The 23,527-nt window shown below is 48.6% G+C and overlaps 1 protein-coding gene across 18 annotated transcripts in view; it reads left to right on the top strand.

Moving 5' to 3' along the window:
* The window catches only part of LOC102143922 (leukocyte immunoglobulin-like receptor subfamily A member 3), a 103,456-nt gene that overhangs the window by 21,870 nt on the left and 58,059 nt on the right, over positions 1–23,527 (top strand). For 11 of the 18 annotated variants that reach the window (XM_065535947.1, XM_065535945.2, XM_074024651.1 and 8 more), the window contains exons 3-4: positions 17,318–17,353; positions 17,543–17,830. In XM_065535947.1, coding sequence (XP_065392019.1) covers positions 17,318–17,353; positions 17,543–17,830 — 324 coding nt within the window. Of the gene's footprint in view, positions 1–117; positions 369–16,537; positions 16,688–17,005; positions 17,156–17,317; positions 17,354–17,542; positions 17,831–17,977; positions 18,278–18,503; positions 18,801–19,915; positions 20,119–21,845; positions 21,897–22,043; positions 22,840–23,527 lie in introns of those variants that run through there. The other 7 variants (XM_074024657.1, XM_074024658.1, XM_065535950.2 and 4 more) reach the window with 7 other exon arrangements.

Here is a 23,527-nt window from a genome sequence, read left to right as displayed (position 1 = left end):
ACCCAAGACCCCCACCTCTCCTTGACAGGGAAGTTATGTAAGTTGTATATAACCTTAGGCAGAATGTGTTATATAAGTTACATCTGAATGTCTCTTCTCCTCTGTTTTGATTCTCAGGAGCAGCTGAGACCTTCAGCCCACCACAAACCAAGTCCGACTCCAAGGCCGGCGAGTGAGGAGACGCTCGCGGTGAAGACGCTGGGCGCAGAGGGTCAGGTCCTGTCAAGGGGAGCTGGGTGTCCTGGGCGGACATTTGAAGAATTATGTTCATTCCAACTTAAAGAATTATTCAACACCTTTAACAATTTATAAGTGAAGTACTTTATTCTTTCATATTTTAAAAATAAAAGGTAATTATCCATGAGAAAGCCGAGTTTGAGTATATTCATTGTGTTTCGTGCTAACTCACTACCAAATGACCCCATTCTCACTGCTTTTCTATGGATCTCCTCTAATTTCCTGATAAAATTTATACAAACCATGAGACAACGGAAATTTTACTTCTTTACTTCTATATTGCTTGCCAATATTTCTCACTTCAAATACCAATATGTATGTAATACATCTTAAATAAATATCTAAAGCTTTATATCTATACATATTTATGTGTGGTTATATAAGTTACATTTGAGTATGTGTGTAGGCATATCCAAGTTCATCTGATATGTATTCATCCATATTCTTAATATATTTGATGGCCGGGCACGGTGACTCACGCCTGTAATCCCAGCACTTCGGGAGGCCAAGGCGGGCAGATCACCTGAGGTCAGGAGTTTGATACCAGCCTGGTAAAAGCTCGTCTCTACTAAAAATACAAAAAAAAATAGCTGGGCATGGTGGCACACCCTTGTAGTGCCAGCTACTCAGGAGGCTGAACCATGAGAATCACCTCATGAACCCAGGCGGCAGAGGTTGCAATGAGCCAAGAGAGCGCCACTGCACTCCAGCCTATGCGACTGAGTGAGATTCCATCTCAATAAAAATAAAAATAGTCCTGGTGCGGTAGCTCATGCCTGTAATCCCAGCACTTTGGGAGGCTGAGGCAGAAGGATCATGAGGTAGAGAGTTCGAGGCCAGCCTGGCCAACATGGTGAAACCCCATCTCTACTAAAGATACAAAAAATTAGCTGGGGGTGGTGGCACGCACCTGTCATCCCAGCTACTTGGGACGCTGGGGGCAGGAGAATTGCTTGAACCTGGGAGGCGGAGGTTGCAGTGAGCTGAGATCATGCCACTGCACTCCAGCCTGGGAAACAGAGAGAGACTCCATCTCAATAAATAAGTAAATAAATAAATAAAAAGATATTTTGTGTGGTGGGAGTTTACATGTTTGTTACTGGTCTAGATTCACCTAGATTCGCACTTTGTAAAAGCAGAAATACTGATTTATGAACCTCTAATAGCACCACTATTTAGCAGACAGATGTTTGTGAGTGGGGATGGAGGGGAAGGTATCACATCATTCTAGGTTTTCCTGACTATATGAAGAATTAGTTAGATTAATTGGACATTGAAAACCCAGGTGAAGTGGCTGAGGGCATGAAGGGAAGGCAGCCCCAGACTTTCACCCCTTTCTGCTTCTGACATTGAGGCGCCCCTGAGGACCAACCCCTCATGCACGGAGCCTGGGTCCTCAGCTGGTGGATCTGTGAAACTCTCATCTCCGGGGGAATTGGTTCATGTGCTCGTGTCCCAGGCTGCACTGACAGCACCCAGGGCTCAGTGATTTCTATACTGGGGACACTTTCCTTGCAGATCCTGAGCCCTTGGGGTACAGGAAAACTCTCCCAAATGACTCAAGAGCAATGTTTGGATTTGTAGAACACAGGAAAGCTGAAATAGTTCCATGAGGAGACTGGAGGAAACCCTGCTACAGAGGAAGGGTTTACTGAGGAACTCACTAGAACTCGTGTCAGAAGACAGGGGAAGATAAGAATGCAGAGCCTAGGAGAGAGGCTGGCTCAGGGTACTTCTCCTTTGTTTTGATCCTCAGGAGCAGCTGAGACCCTCAGCCCATCACAAAACAATTCAGACCCCAAGACTGGTGAGTGAGGAGATGCTTTCAGTTATGGGGCTGGCACAGAGGGTCAGGTCCTGTGAAGGGGAGGTGGGTTCCCTGGGTGGACATCCAGAGGTACTGGGCGTTGCTGATCTGCCCTGACCTCTGCGGCCTCTTTGTCCACCATCTCCCACCTCATTCCCCCAGGATTACACACTGGAGAATCTCATCCGCATGGGCATGGCTGGCTTGATCCTGGTGGTCCTCGGGATTCTGTTATTTGAGGCTCAGCACAGCCAGAGAAGCCCCTAAAATGCAGCCGGGAGGTGAACAGCAGAGAGGACAATGCACCCCTCAGAGTGGGAGCCTTGGGAATAGATCTGGTGATCCCAGGAGGTTCCGGGAGACAATTTAGGGCCAATGGTATCTGGACTGTCTGCCGATCATTTCCAGAAGGAGGAATCAGTGTTGGATTGCAGAGACATTTTCCAGGGTGATCCATGGAGGACCATTAACATGTGATACCTTTCCTCTCTATTAATGTTGACTTCCCTTGGTTGGATCCCCTTCTTTTTCCACCCCCAGACATGAGGCTACATCCCACACGGCAGCGTTGGGTCCACAGCTCTGCACACCTGCGTGCTCTGGTCCATGGCGCGTAACACAGTCTTCTTTATTCCTCATTGCCACACTCCCTGGTGTGCTTTACTGAGCCTCCATCTCTTCAGTTTAGAGTTCCAAACACGCTTCAGTAACTAAATCAATGGGGGAAATATCGGATTTCCACCAGGAAAAGATAAATCCACCCTGATGCCCTGACACCCTCTCTGAACCCTGTGAGCCCTTCCCTCCTTCTCAGATGCTACCTGTGCAGCTTCTCCTCAGATCATTGTGTAACCATCACTGCCATCCTGTTCCACACATTGTCATCACCCTACACCAAGTCAGCAGCCACCCCCCATTCCTTCCTCCCTCCAGCACCTGCTAACCACGAGTGTGCTTTCTGTCTCTATGGCTTTGCCTATTCTTGCTGAAAACATTTCAATCTGCCTATGATCTGTGAGCTCCTCACTCCGAGACTCCCTGCCTTTCCAGGAAGAACCAAAGTACCCCATGTCAAAAGCAATGATAGGCGTTTGCAGTGCGTTGGTGATCCACGAAAGGAAAATCACAGAAGTAGAATAGAAATCCAGCTGCAGACAAGACCTCAGGTCAATGAATCTTGTCAAGCAGTTGAACTGTTTCTTTCTACTCACCTAGGACAGTCAGACAGAAGTATGCAAAAGGACTGGGGCTGATTCTTTTCTGAATTGTCCCAAAACAGCAAGAGAACTTGAGTCCTAGCACTAAAGAGTTCAACATGTCTAGGTCAAAGACCACTGTTGTGTTTGAAGGATGTAAAACCCTGCTGCATAGAATAGAATGTTTGGAGGGAGGAACGTGAGAAACATGAGGGACCGAATATTCCCCATCCACCCTCTAGAATAAAGAAATCTTATCATTCACCATCAACCCTCTAGAGTAAAGAAACCTTGTCATTCACCATCTACCTTCTAGAGTAAAGAAATCTTATCATTTGCCACCTGCCCTCTAGAATAAACAAATCTTACCATTCGCCACCTACCCTCTAGAAGAAAACTTATCATTCGCCATCTACCCTCTAGAATAAACAAATGTTATCATTCACCATCTACCCTCTAGAATAAAGAAATCTTATCATTCACCATCTACCCTCTAGAATAAAGAAATCTCATCATTCACCATCTACCCTCTAGAATAAAGAAATCTTATCATTCACCATCTACCCTCTAGAATAAAGAAATCTCATCATTCACCATCTACCCTCTAGAATAAAGAAATCTTATCATTCACCATCTATCCTCTAGAATAAAGAAATCTTATCATTTGCCATCTACGCTCTAGAATAAAGAAATCTCATCATTCACCATCTACCCTCTAGAGTAAATAAATGTTATCATTTGCCATCTACCTTCTAGAGTAAAGAAATCTTATCATTTGCCATCTACCCTCTAGAATAAAGAAATCTTATCATTCGCCATCTACCCTCTAGAACAAAGAAATCTCATCATTCACCATCTACCCTCTAGAATAAAGAAATCTCATCATTTACCATCTACCTTCTAGAATAAAGAAATCTTATTAAGGACATTTTCAATGTTATGTTCATATCCATAACAATATGAATGGTTACAATATTAGGTTTTATCTATACAGCATCTTCCAAGTTCTAGTTTGGTTGTGCCAGGCCAAACATTTGAGCCAGATTTCAGCAAGATCAAGCAAGAGACTCTAGCGTCTATCGCTGATGACCTTCCCGCCATACCAGGCCGCCAGCCTTTTCCACGGACCCCCGCGTGTGCCTCCTGACTCTCGGGTGCGAATCCTGTGAACACACTGACCTCCGCCTTCTACATGACTGACCAGCACTATGAAATCTGCACAAATATGAATAAGAAATATACTGTCCCCACATTTCCTAAAATAAAACTGGGTCCTCACCCAAGGGCTTTTGCTGGATTATACTAGTAAAAGGCAGGTCTTACAACACACATTCCACAGACTCACATCTCAGAGAAGATTCCTTCCACAGGCTCAGGGCCCTGAACACACTGCTCTACTCTCAGGGCTCGGAGATACTCTGTATATGGGTCTTCACCCCATCCAGGAGCCCTAATTCCTTCTTCCTCAGTTTTTCACACAGTAATTTTTCCCAGGACTGCCGTCTACTTTCCTCTGCCAGAAATTCCTCACTGGTTCCACGGCAATCTCCTCAGGGCTTCCATTTCATAAAATGGAAATGGAATTCTTCATATACCTCAAAAAGGAAAATAATCATCCAAACACTATAAGATACAAACATCCATCTAGCAAAATATTTCTTAGTACATCGTGAATTCAAATACATATCATACAAAATGACTGAGGATTCTATTAATTTTGAGCAATAGTGAGATTTTCTCATAGTATCTTTTGATTGTTGACTGCAAATTGAATAACAATTGTGTCTGGGAATATAATGTGTAAGACAGCCATGTAGAAAGAGTTTTTTCCTTTTTCATCTACTAAATACTTAATATTTTATGTGCAATGCCTGCCTTAAATATGGGCATTTCCTCCTTTGAGATATGTGTTCATAAATGTACACGCATATATACACCCACACACACATGTATATACTGTACAGTAGCATCTACACATACAGTGTATACACACATAGTGTTTTTATGTGATATGTGAGTAATACACACATAACACTTTGACTAAGTGTATGTATCCTATATATCCAAATATATGTGGATTCTTTGTTCTATACAAACTTTATAATATTTCTCTATACATCTACACACATATATAATGTGTGTGTATATATAGTATTTGTACTATATATAGTATTTGTACATGATACGTAAATATCATATATTAACATATATATGTATACACACATATCAGAATCAGAATTTGTCTATACAAGTCCCATAACATGTGTAACTAGAATGTTTTACCATATGTATGTAATTGAGATTGAACATTAATGTGTACACTTTACTCATTAATTTTTTCTCTTAACCTATCAGGTCTTGATAAACATTTGTTTGAATCACCAAATAAATATAACTTTATGTTATATAATTTCAAGAACCTATGGTTAGATGCATGAAGGTTTACATACCTTTGGCCATGTGCGGGGGCTCACGCCTGTAATCCCAGCACTTTGGGAGGCCGAGGAGGGCAGATCACGAGGTCAGGAGTTCGAGACCATCCTGGCTAACATGGTGAAATCCCGTCTCTACAAAAAAATACAAAAAATCAGCCGGGCATGGTGACAGGAGCCTGTAGTCCCAGCTACTCGGGAGGCTGAGGCGGGAGAATGGCGTGAACGTGGGAGGCAGAGCTTGCAGTGAGCCAAGATCTCGAAGCTGCACTCCAGCCTGGGCAACAGAGCGAGACTCCGTCTCAAAAAAAAAAAAAAAAAAAAAAAAAGTTTACATACCTTTTGTCATCTTTAATACCTTCTTTAAAAAAATAAATGAAGATGAGTCTCACTATGTTGCCCTGGCCGGTCTTGAACTCCTGGGCTCAAGTGATCCTCCCACCTCAACCTGCAAAAACCCTTCATGCCCAGCTCTTACATCTTCATTAAAACACAAAATTTTAGTTTTTATTTCTGAAAGTTTTTGTATCATGTTACATTTTATTGGGTATTAATATTTCCAATAGATATTTTAATAGCATACCTTTCTTCACTTACCGATTGTAAATTATCATTTTATTTTGGATGGTACTGTTGTGTTTCATGCCTAGGTGTTATTGGGGCTACTGAGCTATTTAACTCATCCTTCAGTGGGTGAATTACTCTTTTACGTACAGGGTAAAAAAATGAATAGTTTGGAATAACTTCGCCTATTTAGTTAAGTATTCATTCAGTTATATATTTTTGAATGAAGATTCATTTATCCTCGCCTTTAGAGAAGACAGGTTCTAATTCCCCCGTAGCCGAACTCTGAGTACTGATACGTGTACATGCACATGTACTCATATGTGTGTGCTCCCGTGTGGTTGCATTCGTGTGTGCATGTGTGTGTGTGTGTGTGTGTGTGATTTTCAAATACTAGACTGTTTCCCACTTTCATCACTGCGGCATCTCATATTCTACGTTTTGGAGTCATTGACCTTTTTTTTTTTTTTTTTTTTGAGACGGAGTCTCGCTCTGTCGCCCAGGCTGGAGTGAGCGGCGCGATCTCGGCTCACTGCAAGCTCCTCCTCCCGGGTTCACACCGTTCTCCTGCCTCAGCCTCCGAGTAGCTGGGACTATAGGCGCCCGCCACCACGCCCAGCTAATTTTTTCTATTTTTAGTAGAGACGGGGTTTCACCGTGTTAGCCAGGATGGTCTCCATCTCCTGACCTTGTGATCCACCCGCCTTGGCCTCCCAAAGTGCTAGGATTACAGGCGTGAGCCACCGAGCCCGGCCTATATTTTTTAATTTACTCCTATTTTTCAGTTTCTCATGATAGGTCAAGATTTGCATTTTGGCCGGGCGCGGTGGCTCACGCCTGTAATCCCAGCACTTTGGGAGGCTGAGGCAGGTGGATCACCTGAGGTCAGGAGTTCAAGACCAGCCTGGCCAACATGGCAAAACCCCGTCTCTACTATAATACAAAAATTAGCCAGGTGTGGTGGTGCGTGCTTGTAGTCCCAGCTACTCGGGAGGCTGAGGCAGGAGAATCGCTTGAACCCGGGAGGCGCAGGTTGCGATCAGCCGAGATTACGCCACTGCACTCCAGCCTGGGGGACAGAATGAGACTCCATCTCAGAAATGATTTGCATTTCATGCTTAAATGCATGCACCCTGGTGACTTAATTGCTTCCTCCCTAATGACCCCTAATGGCACCAGACACAAATGCTCTGTCAGTTTTAATTTTCTCTTTAATGTAGGTGTTTCTCCTTCTGACCAGCTTTCATTTCCCATTTTCTGCACATGACTGTGATAACCGGGGTGTTGATGAAATATTGTGAGAAGCATCTCTCAAGGGCAGGAACAAACGGGCACTCCTGAGTGCAAACCTCAATCACAGGCCTTGATGGTGGGCGCCAGCATCCCCTCACGCCCCCACCTCTCCTGTCTTCACCTCTCTGGAAATTACCCATGGCTGAGCCCCCTGCAGCCCCCAGGCACCAATGACCCAGCCACCCTGTGAGAAATGGAGTTCATGACAGGCTCCAAATGAGGAAACTGAGGCTCAGAGATGGGAAGTTACTGCCCAAGGTCACACAGGCAAGGGGTAACACACGAATAATTAAATAAAGACGAGATTTCCCCTCAAATCAGAGTGCTAACCCTATGTATTGTCCCACAACCTTGAACACAGGAGCGCAGGATGGGAACAGGAGTGTTTGAAAGAAAGGGGGGGCACCAAGAAGGCAGAGTCAGGCCAATGTTGTTTCCAGGGAGACGGGGGCGGATGACCGTTGCGATGAGTAAATGAGAAGTTCGTGAAGGGAACTTTTTTGCATAGAGAAAACCCACACTCCAGTTCTGGGAAAAGGGTCACGATTCCTTCCCTTGTGTCCCTGTATTTCCGCTTTCTGCTCATTGCCACAGTGAAACTCAACTGGAACTGCACAGCCAGACGTGAGAGGAGTCTCTGCTGATCTGAGTCTGCCCTGCAGCCTGAATTTGCATCTTCCCTGAAGCTTCCCCAGGACTGGTGAGAAGACTGGCCGCGGTAAGTTCCCCACAAGGGTGTGTTTACGGGTGACCTGAAGGAGAGAGTGGGACCCCACGGAGAGGCTCTGAGAGGAAGGAAGAACCCTCCGTTGCCTTCACCTCGAAGGGACCAACTCAGGGAGGCACCACGTCCATTTGCAGCTACATCCTGGCCCTCAGTGAGATGAGGACCGGTCGGGCAGACAGCGAAAGGAGATCAGGAGAGATGCCTTGTGTGTCTGAAATATCAGCAGAAAGCCTGGTGCCTGTCTCAAAGGATGGTTCAATATACGTGACTCACGACATAAACTAAGAACAAAAAACATACAATCATCTCAATAGAGGCAGATAAAGCCTTCAAGAAAGTCCAAGCCCTGGGAAAACAAGAGCCAGGCTCGTGGTGGGGTCCGGGACAGTTCACCACCCGTGGAGATGCTGGTGGGAAAATCCAGTAAGTGGGAGAACATTGCTTCTATGTGCCCAGGCCCTGTGTGTCTCTGTCCAGTGGGCACTGTGGCCTTATCCACCCGCACGGCCGGGGCCAGTAGGAGGAGACGCCATGACTCTCATGCCCATGGCCATGGTTCACTTCACTGAGATTTGACGAGGGGAATGGGAGATTCCAGTATGAGAGGGACCTTGCCCCACAGGTAGGCCAGTAGGAGACCCCAGGGAATTACGGAGGATCCCATTCCCATTTTCCTGGGAAAAAGTTTTCATTTCTCCCTATTCAATTTGATATTGACTGTGGGTTTGTCATGCCGGAGCTCTTATTATTTTGAGGTATGTTTCTTTCATGCCTCGTCTGTTGAGGGATTTTATCGTGAAGGGATGTTGGACTTTCTTGAATGCTTTATCTGCATCTATTGAGATGATCATATGCTTTCTGTTCTTAGTTTATTTCATGAGTCATCTTTATTGACTTGCATATATTGAGCCATCCTTCCATCCCTGGAATCAAGCCAACTTGAGCATGATGAATTATGTTTTTGATACACAGTTAGATTCCGTTTGCTAGTATTTTCTTGAGGATTTTTGCATCTGTGTTCCTCAGGTTTCTTGGCCTGTAGTTTTATTTTTCTGTTGGATCCTTGTGTGATTTTGCTATCCACATGATACTGATTTTGTAGAATGAACTAGCAAAGAATTCCACAAGCTTGATTTTCTGAAATACTTTCGGTATGATTGGCACCAGCTCTTCTTCGTACATATGGCAAAGTTCAGCCGTGAATCCATCTGTTCCTGGGCCTTTTTGCTGGAAGACTTTTTAGTACTGATCCTTTTTCATTGGTCGTTATTGGTCTGTTTAGGGTTTCTATTTTTTGCCTGTGAGATCTTGGGAAGCTATATGTGTCTAGGAATTCGTCCATTTCTCTAGGTTTTCTAGTTTATGTGCATAAAGCTGTTCCTAGTAGTCTCTGATGATCGTTTGTATTTCTGTGGTGTTAGTTGTACTGTCAACTTGATCATTTCTGATTGTACTTACTTAAATCTCCTTTTTGTGATTAGTGTAGTCAGCCATCTCTCAATTTTATTTATGCTTTTAAAAAACCAACGTTCTTTCACTGATTCTTTGTAATGTTTTTTTCTCTGTCTCATTCTTTATCTGTCCTTTCTGAGTTTCCGTTGTTTTCAGCGTCTATCACTAGAGAGCTAGTGCGATCCTTTGGTGGTGCCACAATATTCAGATTTTTCACGGCGTCAGGATCCTTGCACGGATTCCTTCTCATCTGGAGAGGCTGCCACTTACTCTCTTTGAATTTATTTTCATCTGGATGGGATTTCTTTTGCGCATTTTCCCCCCGGCCCCGCGGGGAGCGTGACTGCAGAGCATGCTGGGAAGAGTCTTTTGGCTTTTTCCCATAGCCTTGGGCGCTTCTGCAGCACGGTTTGTGTTGGGCTGTTCAGTTCAAATCGCAGGCCGGGAGCTGGTGCTTAAGGGTAAGAGCCACCCTCAGCACAAGCAGGTGCATATGGACCTGGCGTGTTTCCTGTGAGGTGCTGTCTGTCGTTTCAGCGGAAGGGCTGGACCGTGGAGTGTCTGGAGCCCGGAGCTTCCTGTTCTAACGGGGTGAGAGAACACAGCGGGGCAGAGCTGGAACCCCTGGCTTGCCCACGAATATCCTAATGATGAGTGCAGGCACCAGTCCTGATGGACATGGCTGGGGCAGCGCCTGGTAAAATGCCCTGAGGTCTCTGCAGGGGATGAAGGAGCTACATCCGCTTCCAGTCCCATAAGGAGGAACATTGTCTGTTTCCCTATCACACCCTTGCTCCAGGGCTCGTGAGTCTCAGTTCAGACTCACACTGTTGTCTCTCCCCAGGCCACGGTGTGGCTGGGAGCCGTGGGAAACACCTGCCTTGCCATTCTCTGCAGACATGGTTCCAAGGCAGAGCCTGCTCCCTCAGCCCAGTGCAGACCCTGAGCGGCTGTCCACGGTGTGGCTGGGAGCCGTGGGAAACACCCGCCTTGCCATTCTCTGTAGTCATGGTTCCAAGGCAGAGCCTCCTCCCTCAGCCCAGTGCAGACCCTGAACGGCTGTCTGTTGTCCGACGTGGCAGCTGCTTCATGTAGGTGGGATGTGGGGGGTTCTGCGTCTCTGGATGGGAGAGTGGACGTCAGTTGTGGTGGTGTTGCTGGCTGGGTGGGCCCGACCTCAGGCCCTGGGGTGACTGGTCAGGTGCCAGCAGGGTAGGAAAGGGCAGGCAGTTCCCGGATCGCAGGCCCCTAGGTGGCCGGCTGGACAGTGTGTGCGAGTCCTGTAGGAGCTTGACTGGGTTTCGGCTGTTCCAGGCTTCAGGTGCTGGCTGTGATGGGGAGGGCTGGGCTGGTCCCCAGGTCACAGGCAGAATTCTCAGGCGGGGCAGGCAGAAGGCTCAGGTGGTAGAGCCCGTGGGCAGATCACAGGCCTGTGGGGACTGGGCTCTCAGAAGGGCTGGAGGCTGCAGCTGAAATGTCCAGGTGGGGGCAGGGTGGCTGTGCTGTGGGCCTGTCACTAGGGAGGGCAGGGCCCCTTGGCTGGGGCACTGGAGACTGGCAGCTGTGGGGCACAGAGCCCGCTCACACTGCCCACCTGAAAAAGTGGCACTCGGTTTTGCTGTTGGGGACATGCAAAAGTGCCAGGCCTCCCCACACCCTCCCTGAGCCTGGGGCAGCCTAGGGGCAGAGGCAGAGGTGGCAGTGACTGCAAAGGGCTTGTCAGGGGTCTCTGAGCATTGGGCTTTCAGAGGGCACCAAGCCGGGGCCACGGTATTCAGGTGGGGGTAGGACGGGTGCACTGGGGCCCTGCAGCTGGCAAGCCCGATTTAGCAGGAAGGAAGCCCCACTTAGCAGGAAGGAAGCCCCACTTATCAGGAAGGAAGCCCCCTTAGCAGGAAGGAAGCCCCATTTAGCAGGAAGGAAGCCCCATTTAACAGGAAGGAAGCCCCATTTAGCAGGAAGGAAGCCCCATTTAGCAGGAAGGAAGCCCCATTAACAGGAAGGACGCCCAATTTAACAGGAAGGAAGCCCAATTTAGCAGGACACAACAGAGGTGGGGAGCTGTGTGGTGCTCAGCTTCGCTGTTCCTGTGCCCCAGCTGTCATATTGATTCTGGGGCCCACAGAGGTGCCTGGCCTCCTCCCTCCTTGCTAAGGCAGTGGCAGCTGGACCCAGGCTGCTCAGGGATCAGAAGCCTGTGGGACTCCACGTGGGCTCCAGAGGTGCCTCTGCACCATCTCCAGGAACTCCCTGTGTGCCTCTGCAGGCCAAGGGGGGTCAGGGGCTCTCCTGTGACCAGAATTGTAAAGGGCCAAGGCAGGGGTGTGGATCCCAGGGGCCTCACACCCACTCACCCTTTCCCTTTGTTAAGGAGCCTCTCACTCACCCCTTCCCCTTGTTAGGAGGCCTCTCACTCACTCACCCCTTCCCCATGCTAGAGAATCTCTCACTCACTCACCCTTTCCCCGTGTTAGGGAATCTCTCACTCTCTCACCCCTTCCCCATGTTAGGAGCCTCTCCTGGCTCCCACCTTTTCTCTTCTCTTCTCTACGTGTCCTCATGGTTCTCAGGTGAACCCCAGCATCCTCTTGGAAGATCCACTTGACCTGTTGTTATTTACTTGCCATTTTGGGTCCTCTTGGTGAGCAGGCAGACTCCAGCCCTTTCCATTCAGCCAACTGGAACTTCAACCCCCAGTCATTTTCTTGTCACTTTTTACTCTTGGGAAATCCAGTCCCAACGTGCTTGTCTTTCATTTGAGAATAATTTTCATTTTCTCCAGTAATTTTAAAATTACTTTGTATCTATTCTAGGTATTGTTTGCTCTATCATAGTTAAGACATTAATGTTATTTATGAGTTTATGCACATTAAACTCATGTTCTTTCTTCATTTCTGTAAAAATGTCAACTTATTTCTTTGCAAGTATTTACTAACATACTCCTTATTTCCCTCATTCTGAAAGTGTGATCTATAGAGAGATATCTGTTTCCTCTTCTCATTCCATTTCTTGTGTGCATTAATTATCTTTTCTATTTTTTTATTTCTAGTTTTTCTCTGATGACTAATGAAAAATTTTAATAAATATTCTACACCAATACAATGTTTATTGTTTCAGCTGTGTCTCATTCTTGATGAAATTATTTCTAACTGTGTTAATATAATTTACTATTTTTCACATCACAATAGCTTCCTAATTCATTTCTATAGTTGCCTGTTTTTTCTCTAATGGACTGTTTGATTTTTATTCCTCGGGGGTGGGTTTTTCTCCCAACACACATGATCTTCCATACAGGGTTTCTCCCAGGACTGACTCAGGAATGAAAACTGATGAGGGCATTCCTGTAGCCACTCCTGCCCTGCAGTGTCCACACTCCCAAGTTTTGAATCAGTTCCTTGTTATGCCCAGCATGGCGAGGTCCATGTGACCTTCACACTCAAGTGCCAGATACGCCCAGTCCAACAATGATAAAGCAAGTCTGTGTCGTGTGCACCCAGGAAGGTGGCTCAGTGTTGAGTGTGGCCTGGGTCACTGAGTTATCCCAGGGTCTGTCCACAAACACAAAAGACGGAGAGCCACAGTCTCTAAGGTCCCACAGTTTCCTCCACTTTTTTCCTTGTTCTGAGAGAGAGAGAAAGTGCCACGACTGCTCTGTGGGTTGGACAGATGCCTGTTTCCACCTGCAGGCTGGAACCCAAGCGGAGGTCTTGAGCATCCCCAAGTACTCATAAAGCACTTTAGGTTGTTTCTAGAAAACACTGAAAAATTAACCCTTTTGCTAAAAATATAGAAACGAGCCCTCCCCTCAACCAAATTCCTGAAACTCTCAGGTTAAACTTCGTAACCCAGTGCCTTCACTGCAGACACCCAATAGGAAAGTCACAGGTGCAAGGATGAGATGACTTTGGTCAAACTCACACCCCACAGGGCCAGAAAGGCCTGAAGGAGAAGACGCTCATGCTTCCAGGTCTCAGATAAGAACTGTTTCCGGCCGGGCGCGGTGGCTCAAGCCTGTAATCCCAGCACTTTGGGAGGCCGAGACGGGCGGATCACGAGGTCAGGAGATCGAGACCATCCTGGGTAACACAGTGAAACCCCGTCTCTACTAAAAATACAAAAACTTAGCCGGGCGAGGTGGCAGGCGCCTGTAGTCCCAGCTACTCGGGAGGCTGAGGCAGGAGAATGGCGTGAACCCGGGAGGCGGAGCTTGCAGTGAGCTGAGATCCGGCCACTGCACTCCAGCCTGGGTGACAGAGACAGACTCCGTCTCAAAAAAAAAAAAAAAAAAAAAAAAAAAAGAACTGTTTCTAAGGACTTAAAAAAAAAACCCACAAGAAACACTTCCATGTCCTTCACCCCTCTCCTGCTTTGACAAGGTTTATCACTAGCTATTCTTTAGGATGTCAGGAATTCAGGTAAGATGCTCTCGAGAGAACACTTGCCCAGCAATGGCATCTCCTCCAATGGACTGACAGCAACTCTGGCTTTGAACCTCTGGAACCAGAGAACTCTGTTTCTAGGCAGCTGTCAGCCTCTCCCTTGTTGCTGATAAGAACTTCCTTTACCTCTCTAGGTACAGAGAGCTCTCTCTACAGTGCTTTTCCTCTACTCTCACATCACGGGAATCATCAACACAGAAGAAGACGTCTAGGACCAGATGTGTGGGATTTTTTTTCCACCAGACCCAGTAGCGAACTGTAGCTGGGTGTCCTCTAAGTCAACTCTGACGCTGTCTACCCAGAGACAGTCCCACATCTCACAGATTAAAGGCTAAGTCCCCAAGACTGTCCCCCACACCATTCCCAAGTGCAGACCTCCAGAACTTCTGATCGACTGGCTTCAAGTTGGGGATACCATGACCCCCTCTTTGGGCTTGAATAATTTGCTGTAGCAGCTCACAGAACTCAGAGAAACACTGACATTTCCTGGTTGAATACAAAGCACACTGCAGAGGACACAGATGAAGAGACACATAGCAGGAGGCACGGGGGAAGGGGCGCGGGGCTTCCATGCCCTCCCTGGACGCCACCCTCCAGGAGCTTCCACAGCTCAGCCATCCAGAAACTCATGAAACCCAGTCCTCTTGGGCTTTTATGGAAGCTTCATGATGTCAGCATTTCCTCCCACAAGGAACAGGGTGAGACCATCTTCTAGAGGGGTCTCAAGAGCTACCATCAGAAAGGCAGGGAACATTCAAGTCTTGCCTTGGGCAGGTGAAGGAAGGGCAGGAGGTCAGAGGCCCCCCTAGGCCCAAAACAGCCAACATTCTAACGAAAGACTGTAACAAGCGCTATGGGAGTTATGAACCAGGAACCGCGGGTGAAAACCAGCATATATGCCAACATCACACTTTCCTCCCCGGATGCACTGTGGCTTGCCATGCCATGCACTCCAGATTGTAATCCTTACTTCTCACTCCCAAATACACTCAAACTCCAGGCAACCTTGGAGCAAGGCAACCTTGAATTCCTGGGGTCTCTTATGTGCACACTGTTTTCAAACAAATGGGGATCAGAACTATTGCATTTGTGAGAAGCAAGACTTGCGTATATGAACAGCGGGCTTTTCCTATATGCAGGTCCAGCAGAGACAATGTCAGGGCTGGAGTACCAGTGAGTTTTGTTACACGTAGCGGGTACTGAAATGAATTGCCTGTGTATCCCAAGAAACAACTGTACTGAGAGATCATATTCTCTAGGGGTTTATTTTTGTTTTTATTTTTATTTTAGGTTAAAGCTTTGGATAGAACATCCAGTGTCTCCTTGTCCATCTGAAGAACATGCTGCTATGTGGAAGCACATCCTTGAGATCCACAAGGAGACACTGGGCAAGGAGACAAGGACGCCCCACTCTATGGAAGTCCCCCTAATAAATGCTCTATGAACACCCTGGTGTTTAGTGCTTCTTTCTATGGAATCCCAGCAGCTCTATCACTGGACGGTTGGGTGCACTCCTTTGAGGGAACTCCTTTGGGCTGCTTGGGGTCCACTCGAGCCTCAGGTGTGGCTGGAAGACGCAGCCTCCCACCTTGATCTGGAGCCCTGAGGCCCTCTCTGTCATTGCAGATCCTGAGGTTCCTCTCCCGGCTCCACTCTGTGGGGAAACCTCCACCCTAATGAGCCCTTGATGGTTCCGGGATCCTGTGGCATCTCACCTCTGCCTCTGTTCTTTCTTGTGGATCCTTCTACACTCCGGGCTTCCACACATCTTTTTCTGCTCATGACCTTGATGCTCTGGGTATTTCAGAAATGCCTGATGTACATTTCTCCATTACGGTCAGATGTGACGTCTTACGTGGCGACATCAATCACCTACGTAGACTGTGGAGTCCAACACCAAGACCCTCTCATGTCCCAAACACTTCAGGTCTTACCCTGGTCTGGAAATCAAGCACAAATGAGCCCCTCCCAATGTAGCAGGCACCACTGACCCCACAACCACGGTGACGAGTGGGATTCATGACTACAGCCTGCAAAGGAAGAAGCTGAGGCTCAGAGATGGGACACTACAAACCAAGGTCACATAGGCAGCGGATGACAACCAGTCATCAAATAAGTATCAACTCCCTCCTCAACTCCTCAAATCAAAGCGCAAACATAAGTCATTGTTCCCAAAATGTTGACCAGGAATTGAGGTGCAGAGGGACGGCCAAGGACGCAAGGGGCACCGAGGAGGCAGGAAAGACTCAGAGGTTTGTGCCTGGGGGGAGGGGGTGGACGCTCTAGCAAAAAAAAAAAAAAAAAAAAAGAGACGTTGAGAGGGAACTATTGAAAGAAAACCCACAGTCCAGTGCCAAGAAAGAAGTCAACTTTTCTTCCCCTATTTCCCTGCATTTCTCTTCTGTCCTCACTGCCACACGCAGCTCAGCCTGGATGGCACAGCGAGATGTGAGGTGCGTCTCTGCTGGTCTGAGTCTGCCTGTAGCATGGACCTGTGTCTTCCCTGAAGCATCTCCAGGGCTGGAGAGACCACTGCCATGGTAAGGACCACACAACGTGTGCTGATGGACGAGCTGAAGGAGGGAGGGAGACCTTGGGGGAAGCTGTGAGAAGGAAGGGGAAGCCTCTGCTACCCTCATCTGGAAGGGCAGACACAGGAAGCACCAGTTCTATTTGCCGCTACATCCCAGCTCTCAGTGAGATGAGGATAAACCAGACAGACAGTGGCTGGGGATAAGGAAAGACCCCATTACAGTCTGAAATGTCTGCAGAGGGCCCGGTGCCTGCCCCAGCCTCAGCCCTAAGGGAATGAGAGTCAGGATCCTGGGAGGTCAGTTCTGCTTCCTGTGTGGCTGCAGATGACAACACCCCAGGAGAACGACCCAGCCTCCGAGTGGCCACACCCTGTGTGTCTCTGTCCTGCCAGCACTGAGGGCTCATCCATTCGCAGAGCAGGGCGTTGGGAGGAGACGCCATGACCCTCATCCTCACGGTCCTGATCTGTCTCGGTGAGATTTGAAGAGGGAGGGGAGATTCTAACCTAGAAGGGACCTCACCCCACAGCCAAACTCTGATGCATAAGGAGACCCCAGGGGCTCACAAAGATCCCAGGATGGGGAGGACCTGCGCGGGCTTCAGGGGCAAATCTCTCACAGGGAACTCTCTTCCAGGGCTGAGTCTGGGCCCCAGGACCCACATGCAGGCAGGTGAGTCTGTCCCCAGCTGTCCCAGGTCCCTCCTCCTCACTGGGGACAAGGGGCCACCTCTGTGCAGCTGGGGACGGGGATTAGCAGATCTGGGCTGACTGATGGGGGCATCTGGAGGGTCCTGCAGCCAAGAGCTGAGATCTGTTGGGTGGGAAATGACTTAGAATCTGATCTCTGATTTCCTTTTAGGAATCCTCCCCAAGCCCACCCTCTGGGCTGAGCCAGACCGTGTGATCACCCAGAGGAGTCCCGTGACCCTCAGGTGTCAGGGAAACCTTGAAGCCCTGGAGTACCGTCTATATAGGGAAAAAAACCCAGCATCCTGGATTACATTGATACGACCAGAGCTTGTGAAGAAGGGCCAGTTCCCCATCCCATCCATCACCTGGGAAGATGCAGGGCGGTATCGCTGCATCTATGGTAACCCCACGGCAGGCTGGTCAGAGCCCAGTGACCCCCTGGAGCTGGTGGTGACAGGTGAGAGGACACTCAGGGGTCCCAGCCCCAGGCTCTGTCCTCAGGAAGGGGGTCGGCTCTCAGGGGCGTCTCCCTCTCACAGCCCAGCCCTGGGGATGATGCGGGAGGTGGGAGCTCCATTTAACACGGTGCCTCTTTCTCTCCTAGGAACCTACAGAAAACCCACCCTCTCAGCCCTGCCCAGCCCTGTGGTGGCCTCAGGAGGAAACGGGACCCTCCAGTGTGACTCACAGGTGCCATTTGACGGCTTCATTCTGTATAAGGAAGGAGATGAACACCCACAACGCCTGAACTCTCAGCCCTGTACCCGTGCGTCATCCCGGGCCGTCTTCTCCGTGGGCCCCGTGAGCCCGAGTCGCAGGTGGTCGTACCGGTGCTATGGTTATATCTCGAGCGCTCCCAATGTGTGGTCTTTACCCAGTGATGTCCTGGAGCTCCTGGTCCCAGGTGAGAAATTCACAGCATTGCCTGGAGTTCCCTGAGTCTCCGGGCAGGTGGGGAGGAGCCGCGACTCAGGGCAGCTCCAGGTGGGATGATGTTGGGACGAGAGGGCTCAGGGCTCCTGGGGCCAGAGACACAGGAAGATCAGCAGTGGTGAGGCCCAGGGGGAGAGGGAGGGTTTGTGGGGAAGCCTGAGGGTCGGCTCCTGGAAACCGTGACCACCTTTTCCCAGGTGTTTCTAAGAAGCTGTCACTCTCAGTGCAGCCGGGTCCTGTCGTGGCCCCTGGAGAGAGCCTGACCCTCCAGTGTGGCTCTGATGCCGGCTATGACAGATTCGCTCTGTACAAGGAGGGGGGACGTGACTTCCTCCAGCGTCCTGGCCGGCAGCCCCAGGCTGGGCTCTCCCAGGCCAACTTCACCCTGGGCCCTGTGAGGGGCTCCCATGGGGGCCAGTACGGATGCTACGGTGCACACAACCTCTCCTCCGAGTGGTCGGCCCCCAGTGACCCCCTGGAGCTAGTGGTCTCAGGTGAGGGCCCTGATCCTGTCCTCTCTGAGCTCAAAGGCTCAGCTCAAGCCCTGCCTCCAGGGGAGCTCTGGAACAATAATGATTGAGGGCAGTGAAGGGGGAGGGTCCGCAGGGAAGGGCCCAGCCCATGAGAGGGTGGAAATACACGGGATCTCCCACCCCCGCCTCCCACCCCTGAAGTCTCAGTAGGGTAAAGAACAGGGAGGGCTGGGAGGAGACAGGGGTGAACCTCAGAGATGAGATTAGACTGAGGGTGGAAGACGGAGGCCCCACCCGCTCCCCTCCTGATGTCTCCACCTCAGAATCAGAGTCTCTGGGGTCCCAACCTCTAAGTCCTGACTCATGGGTGACAAAAACAGCCACTCCCAGCTCGAGAGAAGTTTCCAGACTCATCTCAATGCTACCTCCAATATTCAGGGTCTGATTTCCAGGGCAGCAGAGGGCAGGGTGGACAGTAAGGGTGTGGTCCGCGTGGCTTCCTGGTGCTCCAGGATGGGGCAGGTGCTCCCTCCGTGGTGGTCAGAGGGGAGGGAGGTATCTGAGGTTCGGCATTGATGAGTGGAGCAGCGGGGACTTTCCCCCTCCCCGAGCAGGATTCCCAGGAGCCATCACCTCTCATGGGGAGCCAGGGCCAGGGGCCATCACAGGCAGGTGCTTGCTCTAGGAGTCAGGTGGGAGGAGCCCGGGGAGGTGGGGCTGGGTCTGTGATGGCTCAGCCTCTCCTTGGGAGGTGGAAATTCTGAAAAAGTGGTTCCCCTTGCACCCTGGACTCCCCATCTGAATAACGGGGAGCTGCCTGGATGTGACCACCCCAAAGCCCCTTCATTTCTGACCTTCTGGGGCATCTGGGATGTGGCTCATCCTAGATCTGCTCCCGCCTGCAGCCCTCTCAGGCCCTGTCCCGATTGTCCCAATAACTGTAAGGGTTAAAAAAAAAAAAAAACCAACAGAGATGGGGGCAGGTGCATGCAGTTTTGCTCATCCCTCCTGGAATCTCAAATTAGTAAGACAAAGCCACAATATTTTGGAAAGAACAAAAGTTTACAAACCCCACTGGTTGACAATCTCCCCTGTCTCATGTATAAGAGAAAATCTCTCCATTTTTCTACTAAAAGCAACACCTGGCACAGCTCTGCAGGACCCCCAGACTCCGACCTTGTCCTGCAGGATGTGTGATGAGTAGAGAAAGGAGAACAGGCTGGGTCAGCAGGATCTGGGGCCCAGTCTGACTTGGACACGGGGAAGATGCTGGACTGATGGAGGAGGAAGAGAGGCAGGCGAGATGGAGAGAGGACAGACAGACGTTCCCTTGGCAGCTCTCATTTCTCATTTCCAAGGGCCCCTGAGAATGAGCCCCTCACCTACACCTGCAGGGTCCCTGGGCCATCTCAGGACTGGAGAAGAAGCTGCTTGGGCGTCGGTGGGATCTGACTGTGATGAGGCTGGAGTGTGCCCCAGACCCGCTCCTTTAGAGAGAAGCACCCCGGCTGTGGGTGCCCCTCACACTGCCCCTCCTGTGCCCATCTGGAGGCTTCTGTGCTCAGGGCACCCCTGAGAATAAGGAGGGGCTGTGCACCTGCTCCCTGAACGAGTTAGGGAATTATTCACAGCCCATCTTTTGTACAACTCATTTCTACTCTGCGTTTTCTATACGCACATGTCCATCGTTCCTTTTTCTCTAAAACTTTTAAAACAATATTTGAATATATAAATTTATAATTTATTTGTTGTATGCATTTATTATTTAAAAATCATTAATGATACTCCCCCGTTAATTGGGTCTTGATTTAATTTACACATTCAATGGTGAAACAAATTTCTCATTAATATCAAATCTCCTTTAGACATTCAAAATGGAAATTTTCTTAATGAATTCAAGAAGTGTTTTGAAATTTTGCTCATAAGAATATTGTATGCTCATTTTAACTTAAAGACTTATTCAACATCTTTAACAATTTTTAGGTGAGATATTTGATTTATCTTTTTTAAAATAAGAGATAGGTATCCATGAGAAAGCGACTGGTTTGAGCATATTCTTTTAAATTCATATTCACTCACTACAGAATTACTCGTTTCTAATTACTTTTCAGTAGATCTCTTTTAATTTCTGGTAAAATTTATATAAATTATAAAACATGGAAATTTGATTTCTTTATTTCTAAATTGCATAGTAATATTTCTCACTCAAATACTAACATGTATATAACTTCATATTAAGCATATATCTGAAGTTTTACATATCACATGTTTATGTACAGTTATATACTTACATCTGAATGTGTGTAGGTATATCTAAATACATTTTTATGTGTATTCATCCATATGCTTAATACATTTGACGTGACAGGTCTTTATATGTTTGTTATTGGTTTTCTCAGCTAAATTCACACTTCCTGAAAGCAGAAATATTGATTTATGAAGCTCGGATAGCACCACCACTTAGCACATGCTTATCTGTGTGTGCCGGTGTGTGTGCACCTGTATTGCATTCTAGGGATTCCTGCCTGCACGAGGAATTCGTTACCTAGGGATTAAACGGAAGATGAAACCCCAGGTGAAGTGGCTGAGGGCATGAAGGGGAGGCAGACCCAGACTTTCAACCCTCTGTGCTCCTGACATTCAGGAGCCCCTGAGGTCCAGCCCCTCCTCCATGGAGCCTACGTCTTCAGCTGGTGGATATGTGAGACTCTCATCTCCAGGGGAATTGACTGCTGTAGTCCTGCACCTGATCCTTGCAGCCTGTGAGGGCTCAGAGAGCACACAAGGTCTTAGTTATTTCTGGACTGGGGACCACTTTCCTGATAGATGCTGAGCTCCCGGGGTGCAGGAAAACTCTCCCGAATGACTCAGGAGCCGAGCTTGGATTTGTAGGGCACAGGAAGTCTGACATAATTAATGAGGAGACTGGAGGGAACCCTGCTACAGCAGAGGAAGGGTTTCTGATACTCCATAAAACTCATCTCAATAGACACAGGGGAAGAGAAGAATGCAGAGCCCAGGAGTGAGGCTGGGCTCAGGGCTCTTCTCCACTGTTTTGATTCTCAGGAGCAGCTGAGACCCTCAGCCCGTCACAAAACCAGACAGATTCCAAGACTGGTGAATGAGGAGATGCTCTCGGTTATGGGACTGGCACAGAGGGTCAGGGGCTGTCAAGGGGAGGTGGGTGCCCTGGGTGGACATCCAGGAGTCCTGGGGTGATTCTGACCTGCTCTGACCTCTGTGACCTTTGTCCACCACCCCTAGGCCAACACCCACAGGATTACACAGTGGAGAATCTCATCCGCATGGGCGTGGCTGGCTTGGTCCTGGTGGTCCTCGGGATTCTGCTATTTGAGGCTCAGCACAGCCAGAGAAGCCCCCAAGATGCAGCCAGCCGGTGAACAGCAGAGATGACAATGCTCCCTTCAGAGTGGTGGAGCCTCAGGGACAGATCTGATGATCCCAGGAAGTTCTGGAGGACAATCTAGGACCTAGGTTATCTGAACTCTCTGCTGGTCACTTCTAGAGACAGGAATCCATATTTGTGTGCAGGGAAACTGTCTGCGGTGATTCCTAGAAGATCATTAAACTGTGATACATTTTTTTAACTATGAATGTTGACTTTCCTCGAATGGATCCCCCTTTTTTCCCATCCCCAGACATGAGGCTCCATCCCTCATGGCATCGTTGTGTCCACACCTCTGCACACCTGCATGCTCTGGTCCACGGCATGTAACACAGTCTTCCTTATTCCTCATTGTCACACTCCTTGATGTCCCTTACTGAGTCGCCATCTCTTCAGTTCAGAGATCCAAACCTGAACCACCAACTAAGTCAACGACAGATCAAATTCCAACCAGGTAAAGATAAATCCACTCTGATGCCCTGACAGCCTCTCTGCACCCTTTGAGCTCTTCCCTCCTTCTCAGATGCTCTGTGTGCAACTTTTCCTGAAGTATCACCTCTTGGAATCATCACTCACACATTTCAAGTGACACCACAGCTATGCTGATTCTGAAAAAGACGTCTTTAAAATGCTATTATTGGTGGTATCTACCAATTTCTGTGACATAAATATTTCTTTTCATAGCCCAAATCAAGGTGCCATTCTCACTGAATGTAGGGTTGGGAAGTGAGTGACACAGGTGCCTTCACTAATGAGCACCAGGCACCTGTGGCACATCCCACTGAGAGCTCACCCATATACCTACAGTCCTTTCTAATTCAGAGGCAATGATCACTTCGGCTTCAGTGTTATGGCACAGGCCAAATGAAACTCTGACACTGCTATCCTAGTATATCCACAAAAGACAAACATATTAATATCTGATGTGAGAGATAACACGGCTCACTTAAAAATCTAAGTACAACATAAGAAAGATGTTAACATAATTGTGCAGGTTCAATGAAAGAATGTTTTCTTCTTTTGTTTTTTTTTTGTTTGTTTGTTTGTTTGTTTTTTTCAGACGGAGTCTCGCTCTGTCACCCAGGCTGGAGTGCAGTGGCCGGATCTCGGCTCACTGCAAGCTCCGCCTCCCGGGTTTACGCCATTCTCCTGCCTCAGCCTCCCGAGTAGCTGGGACTACAGGCGCCCGCCACCTCGCCCGGCTATTTTTTTGTATTTTTTAGTAGAGACGGGGTTTCACTGTGTTAGCCAGGATGGTCTCGATCTCCTGACCTCGTGATCCGCCCGTCTCAGCCTCCCAAAGTGCTGGGATTACAGGCGTGAGCCACCGCGCCCGGCCTTG

This window comes from Macaca fascicularis, chromosome 19 (genome assembly GCF_037993035.2).
Source record: "Macaca fascicularis isolate 582-1 chromosome 19, T2T-MFA8v1.1".
Classification (NCBI taxonomy): domain Eukaryota; kingdom Metazoa; phylum Chordata; class Mammalia; order Primates; family Cercopithecidae; genus Macaca; species Macaca fascicularis.
The sequence above is the reverse complement of the archived record's forward strand: the minus strand, read 5'-3'. Positions and strand labels throughout refer to the sequence as shown.